The sequence below is a fragment of the Vanessa cardui genome, chromosome 24 (assembly GCF_905220365.1).
Source record: "Vanessa cardui chromosome 24, ilVanCard2.1, whole genome shotgun sequence".
Classification (NCBI taxonomy): domain Eukaryota; kingdom Metazoa; phylum Arthropoda; class Insecta; order Lepidoptera; family Nymphalidae; genus Vanessa; species Vanessa cardui.
In genome coordinates this window covers 1,597,218-1,609,795 of record NC_061146.1, presented here as the reverse complement: position 1 = coordinate 1,609,795, position 12,578 = coordinate 1,597,218, and the positions used below count along the sequence as shown (strand labels likewise).

Sequence of the window (12,578 nt, the reverse complement as noted above, 5' to 3'; positions counted from 1 at the left end):
CGAGGATTTAGTTTACATTTATTAAATATCTTTAATTAATTCATTTGATAATCCCCTTATACAATTTTAATACACCTTTGATAGGCTTACTGTAATTGACACAGATAAAAGCGCTTAGTCCTATAAAAATATTTAATACCTGAAAAAGCTTTGAACTATTAATATCTTCACTATCCGCTATAAAACTATGATCACTCAAAGATATATCAGTTTCCATATATTGAGCTCAATCTAAAACTATACAATCTGTAATAATTAATAAAATACTTCAACAATTATCAATTTCAAAAATCCTTTTTACATCATCAAGAAATAATACCTTGAGCATTTTCATAATCATATTCATTTGTTATAAAATCAAATCATCTCATTCCGCAATTAACGTTTCATAATTAATCATCATTTCTAATTGTGTGAAACCGTCTTTACTTTAATCTTTTCCGATTTAACACTTAGAAAATCTCAATTATCCTCGAAATTTCTTTCGGATAGTGTGAAGACACCCGTTCTTAAATGTCATCGTTCGTTTTTCCGTTTCCTCCTGAAAAGAATCCAAGGTCCCTCCAAGGCTTCGGTGATTTGGTTTTGGCTTTTACCTTTAGTTTCAGGTATTGCGAGGTAAATGTACCCGGCGCTCATGAGTGTGATGGTAGCGCATATGTAGTACGCGGCGTGGAGGCCGAGCGAAATGGCAACAGTTCCAAAGTACCGTAGAACGAGGAAGTTACTGAACCACATCCAAGCGATGAGGAAGCTGGATGCTAGGCTGCGCACCTGAATGGAAATATCATATTAAGATCAGACACAAAAACAATCATACTTAAGTAGGCTCATTTTTCCACTTGTGAATTATTCCATTGCGAAAAAATACCTTAAACTATAATATGATGTTACATCTTCACCTTCTGTAATTAAATTATTTGGATATCGAAAATATCAAGACAGAATAATTAAATATGCTGAATTAAAAACATCGAATAATAACACTACGCATTTTATTCATTTGGATAATATATTTATCGGCTACCTGTTTTTTAATTTATCGTGTTCTGAACTGTTCAAATTTACATCAATTATTCATTTAACTCTTTAAATTCGATGTAAAAAACATCGAGGTAAATTTTGACTTACAAGTTATAAGCTCGAAAGCTTTTATTAATGTATGATACAAATGCATTGCTATGATATTCTTTTAGACAAAATTTGTATTCCTCTCGTAAAAATATTTTTCAATAAAGATTACGCAACTGAATATTAATTATGTAGGAATGTATTAAAAAAAATACTTACATTAACAGCAAAAAGTTCCGATATCAAGACAAAGGGCACAGAACCGAGACCTATATTATATAGAAACAGTACTGATGACAGCATAATCACTGGCAGCCATATTGCTATGTCTTCTTTATCTCTTTGTTCAAACTTTATCGACCAATTAGCATCCGATGTATAATTGTGCTCTTCGATACTAACTTTGTACCAAGACTTCCCAGTATCATTGAGGAACTGCCCGACTGTGTTATTGTATGCTGTGAAATTTCCTTGAACCTCAACTCTTTCTCGAATGCTCCTTTCCTTGTAATTGAATTTTCGCAACGGCCACAAACGATGGAAGTACCAGGAGTGCATACGTAAGTGAGGATCACAGTATATTCCTAGTATTGTCAATCCCAAGACTATACCAGTACAGGACCATAGCAGTAGCGTCTGAAATAATACGTAAGATTCATGAGTCAAATATCCATTATAGAGAACACAGTGAAATTAGAGAATGCTGTCGTTGAGCCTACTTAAACAGAATGCATTCACAGGTGTTTTTAAGTATTCAAATAAAGTAAAATATGCAAAAGGGTAGCCTACGAGTAGTAAAGTTTTTTGGATATCTATCTATAATCTCATTGTGACTCTTTTTCTCTCTCTTTTATAAGTATATGTGTGATTGTAGGTTAGTGAACCCGTGCTTGGCGGTATAAATGGTATTAAAATTGGTTTATATTTCATAGAGAGTTATGGTCTATTGGTGAAGGTATACTATGAAGTAAGTGGATAAAAGTGGTCGTCTGTTTTCTTAAAAAAAAATATATAGTCTACTCTTCGTAATGTAGTCACGAGGTAACCATTTTGAACTAAAGCATGATCTGAATATCTATGCCATCATTACAAGTAGTGTCGTATCGATATATTGATTGTTCTGATATAGAGATAGGTCTCTTTAGCATTTATAGTAATCATAAAGAGAATACTTGTCACTTGTCTACAAGGGCTCGTGTATTTGTACTATCAGAAAATGTATTTATGATAAGACTGGCAGATACAGTCAAAATCAAAATATGCTTTATTCAAGTAGGCTTTTATAAGTAATTTGAATCGTCATTTAACATACTATACAAGTGGCGGTACCACTGATTCAGAATTCAGATTCCGTCTAGAAGTAATGGCAAGTAACTCAGTACTCTTTTTAAATATTTAAAAATGCAAAGTAATGTTAGTTAAATTACATATGTATATTATCAGCTATAGTACCTTTCTTCCAACTTTGTCAACAGTGACTGTTGCAACGGCCGCTCCTAGCACCAGTGCTGTGCCGCATAGCATCGAACCAGCCTCGGATGACTCGAATATGGCACGAGGTAAGGTTCTGCAAAATATATATACATAAAAATATATTTAATACTATTTTTTAGTTGTAAATAAAGATATCTTAATCAACGTCCTTTACTTGATGACAAAATCTAATCAACGATATATATGGAAGTGAAATATAATTTAATTTTCTATTCCAGAGGAATTATTATTGGTAATTACTAAGAATTATAAGGTGCTATTACGGTAGATACTCGTTAGCAGCTCGTCGTCTCTTTGTTTGGGTGAAATATTAAATTTATATAATAAATCGTGCCAACTCCTTAGGAGGTGTACGATTATTTACCTTACAATATAAAAATAATGTACCTTAATTCGAAGTAAATAAATTGTATGTATGCTAGCCAGATTATAAGCATAATAACTAGTTAAAATTATTATATTTTTAATAATAATAATGTGTTTAAGAATATAACCAGCGATGCTTTACCCATTGTAGATGGTAAAATTATAAGCTGTGATGTTCAATACAGGCACGGTGTGAGCAGAATGGCGCAATACAGCGGCTGCAAAGCTGTTGACAGCGCCTGCACCGCTGCCGGCCGCCGCGCACAGCACCACGCAGCACGACAGCAGAGCGCGACGATGGCTGCCGTGACGAACTGCAGATGAGACAAAACAAATCACACTTGTTTTATAATCATCTATATTTATTGATAAGCCTCCAATATTTTTTTGACAGCATCAATTGGCATGCTACATTTGGTATAGGGCTTTCTGCGTGTCCAATTTGAAACAAAATAACCGATAAAGAAACATTTCTTATTAGTTATTTTTCTGTCAAAAATGTATGTGGTACAGTTAGGCACAGGGAATATCTTAAATAAGTCAATGGAAGGAAATGTCTAGACAGTGATAATTATTTACTATCGTGTGTTTTGTGTATACATTTATATATAGAATAAATAGGTTTCATGGGTTTTATATTTAGGCTTATTTTCCAATAGGCCAACGTATCTAAACAAATGTCAACAACAAAATAATCAGAGCCAAAACCTCTATTCAAAATAGAAGTGTTTACACTTTCTTATTGATAGTCAAAAATCTACCACCGGTTCGCAATTTAACACTCAGGTCTGATAATTGAGAAGAACCGGTAAAAACTGGTTGAACATCAAAAAACTATTTAGTAAAATTTCATATTTACAGTAATTTTCTATAATACCTACATAGTTCTCTACATGCTGACTTCTCAGCTCTTTCGCGATCAGAGTTGGACTCTAGTCCGCTACTTCGTTTCAGCATCGGTTGAAAAGTATCTGAGTCTTGTCTTCTCATAACCTCTTTTCTTCCATATCCTTCTGATATGCGTATGCGCACCTCCTGTTGCTCGATTACATCCGTCAAGTCTTCTCGAAAGTCAGATCCGTCGAACCAGCACATAATTTTTGCTGCTTCCTGAATACAAAAGTTCTGCATCATAGCACGAAACATATAGTCTTATTGGCCACATCCAATAAAACACAGGCAACAAACCTCTTTATTGTAAAGAGCTAATTAAAAAGCTTATCATGAATATCAGTCTTTCAATTCTTAGATAGATTTATAAACTGTTAATTTATTGATTCCTAATAAGTGTAATTAATACAGCTACTGATACTAATATTCTAATACTTTTGAGGTATACCTGAATCTTCCCAACGCTGATAAGAAATGAAGGTGTTTCTGGCAACCAAATCAAAGATAGTAGTAGAATAATTGGTGGTATAGCCATTGACAGAGATAGAGCATGCGCAGATAGTATACCACCGGCTGAATAGGCAAAGAGTATACCGCAACTGAAAATAATTAAATATATTGATTGAATTTAAGTAGAGCTATCGATGGATGAAAACTACGCACTACTGATGTTGTAGTAGACCTACAAGGGATGAACTCAGAAATAGACTACGAGAAATTAACAAAAGATATATTTAAAAGTAATTAATCAAATTGATCAATAACAAGTAGTCGCCCGCGGATTTTTTCGTGTTTTAGGGTTGTCATGTGTTAAGCAAAAAAGTAGCCTATGTCCCTTCCTTGGAGCTCAAATTTTCTTCATACCAAATTCGGTTCAGCGGTTTGGTCGTGAAAGAGCGACAGACAGATATAATCACAGAGTTGCGTCCATATTTGTAAAGGTACCATAATTTTATTTGAGCGACAGATACTTCAGGGAATAAACTTTTACACCAGTTTTACATCATTTCTTGGGTTGATCTACAATCTTACTCCTTGCAACAAAAATACTAAGAAAATATTAACATATTTAAATAGAATTAGATGTTAGCCGTACAATTCGAATTGAATTTGTAACATAAGATTTGATATTAAATAATGTTACAATTTCTATATATATATGTATAATATATTAATGAATCCAGCTAGGAATATGAAACAAATTATAAAACTCCCTGAGGACTTAACATAAAATGATAAAGATACTTGCTGCTTATTTGAAAATTAAAAATATTCGTCTGATTAATAAAAACTAAAACCTGAAATTTAAAGTCTAAACTAATTACCTACAAGGTTCAAACATAAATTAACTAAATGAGTCATATATCTTGAAACTGCAATTGAATATTTGGCTTGTAAATTGCTTGTCTTCGCGAAGTCTCGCCTCTAAATGTTGGCCAAATAAAGCAAATCAAATTATTCACTTTCGGAAGTTGGATTCGAGCCAAACCTGATAACAGGACATATCTTACTTTCCGGCGAAGTGAATAAATTAGGGTGATCATAATTCACATTTTTACAGGACAAGCTGGAATAATTTAAGTAGGGACTTGTTTGTGATTTCGGCGAAAAATCTTGGTCACACATGTTTTGAATTCTTCGGGATTTAGTAGTATCTATTCTGTATGTTCTGCTTGCTATTTAATGTCATGCTTCCTTATATATTGTGTATCATAGTTTTTCGTAACGGTCTCATTTATCTTGTATTGTTCCATTAATTGAAACGTTTTGTTTTGTTTTTTTACAAAATCATTAAAAACTCTTTAAAGATTGAAGGAGAGAAATGATAAACTACTTATACTAATACATAAAATAACTAAAAATGTTATGTCTTGGTTTACTCGTCTACAACAAATCAGACGTTTTGTTAAACGTGCTAGTTAATTAGGTAGTAAAGCCAACCTGCATGCCAATGCTGGCATAGCAGCAAGCCCTCTAGTTCTGGGTGCGATTTCTGCACAGTAAAGTGGAGCCAAGGCCAGTGCGCCGGCTCCACCTGCACCAGCTGCAACCCTCGCCGCCCATACTCCTCGAGCTCCACACCAGGCAGCTAATGACCAACTAATCTGGAATAGAACAATTGGATACAATAAATTAAATTATACTTAATAGGATGTAGCAATCACCTATCGAAAGAGATAAGAAGAATATTGCGTTATAAAATTTAATTATTTTTATAGGCAACACAGTCTCATTCTAGCAATCGCGTTATATAGAAGAAAAAAATGTCTACATATATGTGTTTATGCTTGTCATAATATGTTTAATTCCAATTCATTTTACTTTTCTATTCAACTAATTTAAAAATGTTTTATATTGAAATTCATAACAATGTTCTCAATCATTCAAGTATTTTTAATTAATTTTATCACAGGTTTTTATTTCGTATTTTTTAATATGCAACACTAGAATCCTTGTTTACAGCTTAATTATTTTTTATGTATATAGTATATAGGTGGATGAGCATATGAGTTACCTGATGGTAAAAGGCCACCAGACTACACCACCTGCCACCAAGTAATAAACTTAACTTTGCTATAATTAAAATCTTACTTACGATAAAGCTAAGACATATACAAAACGCTCCTGCTCTTCTTCCACGCGTGTCAGCTAAAACAGCGAACATGGGCGCTGCTGGCAGCGCAACCAAGCAAGGCAGCGCTGCCAGCCATGCGCCACCAGTTAGCGCTTCATTACCAAGAACGCCAGAAACCCAGCCTGTGCTGCAACCGTGCGTGAAGCAAGATAGGTTGTCTGTAATAAAATACACTAATTTATTAATACTGTATATTTTAATTGTATAATATTTAGTAGTACTTTGTTTGCGAGTTCCAACTTGAACAAGCACTTCTGAATTTTCCATCTTAATTTCTTTTTTTTAATTATTTCTTATGGTTATTAGTAGTCAAGAAAAATATCGTGAGGAAACCTGCATGTGTCTGATGAAATTCTATCCACATTCCCATATTGGAACATCGCGTTATAATAAACACCAAATCTTCTTAAAGGCTTTCACTAATACTTTCCTTTACATTTTAATTTAGATATTATGTACAATTTTTGTTAACATATCATGACTGACAAATTTAAACGTTATCTGGTATCTTGTTTATAAAGCGTATGCAATGTTTGCTGACCCGCGTCAGGATTACTAACCCTGTGTAACGGAGTTAATAACTTTATGCTTGTTTGGCCGTGAATGCTACAGAGAGCGTAATCGCCAGTAAAAGCGTCGTACTGTAGTTAAGCGTTTGTAACGATATTGAGGAATTATGCATGTTCTGACGATTACATCTAAAGCATTATTAAAGATCCATACATAATTTGTCTTCGTGGATTAATATATTGAAATAATTTCTAAAAACTACATTATTCAACTCGCATGTGTCTAAATTCAACGAAATCGTGCCACATGTGAATTCATCAACCTGCATTGGAGCAGCGTAAAATATGCTCCTAGCCTTCTCCACAAATGGAGTGGAGGCTAAGACCTGTAAATTACCCACTGCTGGGCTAAGGCCCAGGTAAAAATTTACAGTTGTATGTCCATTGATAGTCGATCGAAATATTTGAAAAAAAGAGCGTAGCAAGGTAATTCATATTGACTTTCAGTCAGGATGTATCATATATAATTGTATTTAACTAAAATACTTTTGTATTTTAAATTTTGGAAAAGGGTTACTAAATTTCCTGCCATTTCTTCTCGGTAGGTTCTACATTCCATTGTTAATTAAATTTTCACATCCTACCGGTTTTCTCGGTAGAATCCTCATTACGAACCGGTGTTAGCTTCACTTAATAGTATTATAAAATGACGATTCAAAATTGCTTGTAAAAGCCCACTTGAATAAAAGATATTTTGATTTTAAGAGGAAGTTTCAAAATCAAGTTTAATTTTGTAACTCAAACTTCTAACATAAAATGAAAATAATTTGTAACTCGTAGATTTGGAAGTGATTTTAATGTAAACTTAGACTGATTTGTAATAAAAACACAGCACGAAGCTTCTCTTAATTGATAAAAAATGTACACGTACTAATCATATACAATTAATTATATTTATAAATCCTATATGAAAACAAGCGAATATGAATTCAAGATTTTTATCATGTACAGTATTAATAATAAGCCTTATTTTTTATCAAGAATTTTGTAAATCTAAAATTTTGCTGTTTTTTTAATTGTTTTTAAAAGTTACTATTCCTTAATAACAGACCTTTATTATTTCAGATAGAAAATTGTTTATACTGTCTTAATGTTAGCAATATTGTTATGTTAAAAAGATTAAAATATACATACATCAACAAACAATAAAATCTCGTTGTTTATTATCTTTATCTTAAAGATAATATGATAACTCATTCATATGAACTATAAAGATAAATGGTCCAAGAATAGAACCCTGTAAAATTATATGAGTATTCAAAAATATTTTTGCTTGTTATGCAGAAACTTTTATGGGACCTTGCTGTGACTTTTTGATATATGTTATAGTTACGAGAGTTAGAAATGTAACCTTATATATAAATAGGTACATCATTGTGATTTATATTATAGCATTTATATTTAGTTCAATAGGTTATACAATACATATAAAACAACGTGTAATTTTCCCACTGCTGGGCTAATGCCTCCTCTCTTTGAGGAGAAGGTTTGGAACATATTCCAGCACGCTGTTCCAACGCAAGTTGGTGGAATACGCATGTGGCAGAATATATATGAAATTTGACACATGTATGTAGATTTTCTCAATTTTTTTTGACCGCTTAGCACGTGATGAATTACAAACACAAATTAAGCACATGAATTCAGTGATGCACGCGTTCTAACCACTGGGCCATCTTGGCTCGTAGGTTGGTTTCAAAAAACTTGAGTAGGAAATTACAACAAACTCACAAACTGTAGCCGCTACCACTCGCCGAACTGAACCACGCCAACGCTTCGAGGCTGTTCTTTCTATGCGGTTTCTGAAACAAATATTACACTAATAATATTTTTTAACAGTCTTACATCGCATATAAAACCTTTTCACTAAAAACTCATTTAAATTATTTTCGCTCTTTAGAACATATTCCGAATTATTTGAAGTAGGTTTAAATTTTTTGGGCTATGTACAAAAACGTCTGGGCGTGCTCGTTCAAATTCCGAATGCATTCGAAAGCTCTACTCATAATTTTTACTTCTGATTTTAATTAGAACTTGTAAAGTTAAATAAGTAATATTTATGTAAAGATACATTAATGTACGTTTCGTACAAATGAATGTATGGATTCATAACGTGTTTTATTGATTAAGGTCGAGGAATACCTGTTTTGTAAATTATCGGAAAAACTATATATTTTGTAACTGAAAAATATATGGAGCGCACCTGCGGACTGAATAGAATAAATCACCTAAATCGGCCGAGCCGTTTTTGAGTAATTGCTGAGCATATAATACTGCTATGAATAGTTGAAAGGATAATCCGTAGGAGTATTTCTGACTTTAGTGGTAACTTTTTAATGACCTTGATTGAATATCGTATAAAGAATAATCCTTAGGAGTGTTTCTGACTTTAGTGGTAACTTTTTAATGACCTTGATTTATCTTATATATAAATAGCGTAAGTTGATTTTTGTTTGGACGATAACTGCACGTAGAAGATCGGTCAAGGTCTTATTTGGTACAGCTCTAGCCGTAGATGTGCAGAAAAATAAAGAGGAGTCTTAATTGTATTACACCAACTTGTTACAGTTTAAAAAAGAATTATTTTGTAGAGGCCTTAAAATCGCTATGGCTCTTTATAAAAAAATGAATATCCGTTGTCATCTTACAAAGAAATTAAATCGTAACAAAAGCTGTAATAGATTTCGAAACTTGTAAAAATCTGTTGGATAAACTCTAAGTTTCGTGTGCTACCCATTAGTTTATCATTAAAATTTTATGATACAATTTATCAAAATGAAATGAACAGAAGTATAGGAAAATACCCAAAATATTCGTGTTTGTCTGGTCAATATATGCTTCCGTTGGTAGCTCTCATTGACATAGATTGAGTTCACGATGTTATAGATAGAGCTGATTTGAATACTCTGATCAACCCCTTCTGGATCAGTAAGCACCTATCACAAGCACATCACAACAAGTAAGCAAACCCTATAGCAAGCTAGACCATAGCAATTATTTAGCATTATGTCCTATGTATAGTACGACACAACATGAATGTAGCTTCGGCAAATGCAATAAAACCGATTAATGCCGATTTATCCAACCAAAAGAAATATTTCCCTATTTTCGTGCCATTCGACGCTATTCGTCGCTTTATATTCTCGTGTCAGTTCAACCCGAGAATGATATTACAAGTTATTAAGTTTGTGTAAAGATCATATTAACATAAGAAATAAATATTGGTAATTTGGGATAGCGTACTTAATTCAGATGAATCGGTTTTACGAATTTTGTCGATGTTAAATCTATACTGTTCTTGAAAGCGTTAATTATACTCATAATTAGTTATACACTAAGGATACCTTAACTGAAGAAAGAAGGGTAGGTAACAACGTCAGTCATATGAAAGCAGGATGTTACAGGAAAATCAAGAGTAGCAGACCTTACTCTAAGGAATTTATCTATTCTAAGGAACTTGTCTATTCCTTACAAAGTATTTTAAATTGAATAAACCGTCGATTCTGAGGAGCGATCCAGTTACTGTCTAAAGTTTCTTTTGAAAATGTCACACATAACAAGGAAGGAGATAAAATGTTTCAGAAAATAGGAGAAGAATTTATGTAATAGTGGCGAACGCATAATATCTCTTTTTTCTTATTGAGCCTATTGGAATTTGGTTGACGATATCATGTGTCAAATAAACGAATGTATTTTGTGAAGTTATGCTTCTTTAAATGAGTTGAGTGTAAATTTTACAGATGAATGAAAATGACTTCAATACAATTATATCCAAAGTACGCTACTTACGAAAAATAAATATTGATATACGTATATTATGTGGTTTAAATCAAACATTGATTGTATATTAATTATTTATAACAACTGGATGTTCAGTTTCTAGTTGGCTATTCATGTCTTCCGAAGTATAACTTTAGTCAAAGTCAAAAATCTTAATTCAAAATGGCAGTGTTTACACTTTCTTATTGATAGTCAAAAAATCTACCACCGGTTCGGAATTTAACACCTCAGATCTGAGAAGAACCGGCGAAAGACAGTGCGATCAATTTTTTTTTCGTTTCATGTTACATATAAAATATATATTTTAATAGTAATACAAATATATTTTTGTTATTTGAAATAGCCTGGAGTCGTTTTAAATGCTAAAACATAAGTACAGGATTTTATCTTCAGATTTTTATCATAGGATTAACAAATTTACTCAATCCGTCTTAACATTACAACATTAACAAACCCAGCAGTGGTTTAGGCCTCCTCTTGCTTTTATAAGAAGGTCAAGCCTATATTCCACCACGCTGCTCCAGTGTGGGTTGTTGGATACAAATGTGGCAGAATTACTTTGAAATTAGTCAAATGCGGGTTTTATCACAATGTTTTCCTTCACCATCAAGCACGAGGTGAATTATAAACACAAATTAAACACTTGAAAATTCAATGATGCTTGCTTGGGTTTGGACCAACAATACTCGTTGAGATGCAATCAACAACATAGGTTCATATGTAAAATACACACAGCCAAAAAAATATATATTTTTAACCATTTTATTCAATCTAAACTTATTTATAGAATATCTTTGTAATATCTGTGTAGCCGGGACGGGTGGCTGTATAATGTAAAAGGAAATTCGTTCGAAAAATTATCTACAAATGACAGCCTATTAAAGATGGAACACATCTGCAGGGCCAATTTCTGAGGCATATTTATCTCATTCAGCCGCGCAGGTGTGTCTAATCTCTTAAGCTTTTAACCGGGCTGATTTACATACAATTATCTATATAAAGACTTGCTATTCGTATTCAAATATTTTTGCACAAATGTCATTAAGTCTTTAACTACAATATAGTAGTTTTATCTATTAGAGGTATTTTGTAGAGAGTAGCTTCCCTGATCGTCTAAATTATTATTAATAATTAATGGTTCGAAATTGAGCACCTTGGCTTGGTGAACGATCGGTTAGGCAGACTTGCAAGAGGTTCATCTGATGGTAAGTGAATAATGATCATCACCGACCATGGATGTGGTAATTGCTTTCAGGTGATCCATTTACCTCGAGATGGTCCAGTGGTTAAAACACGTGCATCTTAACCGATGATTGCGGGTTCAAACCCAGGCAAGCACCGCTGATTCATTTGCTTAATTTGTCTTTATAATTCATCTCGTGCTCAGCGGTGAAGGAAAACATCGCAAAAAACCTGCATGTGACAAATTTCATAGAAATTCTGCCACATGTGTATTCGACCAACCCGCATTGGAACAGCGTGGTGGAATATGTTCCAAACCTTCTCCTCAAAGGGAGAGGAGGCCTTTAGCCCAGCAGTGGGAATTTACAGGCTGTTGTTTTTGAACCATTCACCAGTTTGCGGACGTAATATTTTTTCCGAACCAGTGATGGTTTTTTATATATGTAACAACATAGTTATGTAACATTACTCAAGCGTTACCTATTGTGCGTTGTTATGCCAAGAGCATTCAGGCGAGTGTCAATAACAAGTGTTATGGATATAAGGCGGCAACTCAAAGAGATTAATGGTTCAGAAACGCGGTACAAACA

The 12,578-nt window shown here is 33.2% G+C and overlaps 1 protein-coding gene across 1 annotated transcript in view; it reads right to left on the bottom strand.

Annotated features, from left to right (window-relative positions):
- Window positions 1-193: 193 nt before the first annotated feature.
- Window positions 194-12,578, bottom strand: part of LOC124540342 (solute carrier family 2, facilitated glucose transporter member 8-like) — a 73,541-nt gene continuing 61,156 nt past the window's right edge. The window contains exons 2-10 of the mRNA XM_047117858.1: window positions 8,758-8,828; window positions 6,419-6,615; window positions 5,764-5,927; window positions 4,271-4,421; window positions 3,813-4,041; window positions 3,074-3,245; window positions 2,524-2,638; window positions 1,291-1,707; window positions 194-774 (exon numbers count right to left, since the gene is read on the bottom strand). Coding sequence (XP_046973814.1) covers window positions 517-774; window positions 1,291-1,707; window positions 2,524-2,638; window positions 3,074-3,245; window positions 3,813-4,041; window positions 4,271-4,421; window positions 5,764-5,927; window positions 6,419-6,615; window positions 8,758-8,828 — 1,774 coding nt within the window. The 3' untranslated portion in view covers window positions 194-516. The remainder of the gene's footprint in view (window positions 775-1,290; window positions 1,708-2,523; window positions 2,639-3,073; window positions 3,246-3,812; window positions 4,042-4,270; window positions 4,422-5,763; window positions 5,928-6,418; window positions 6,616-8,757; window positions 8,829-12,578) is intronic.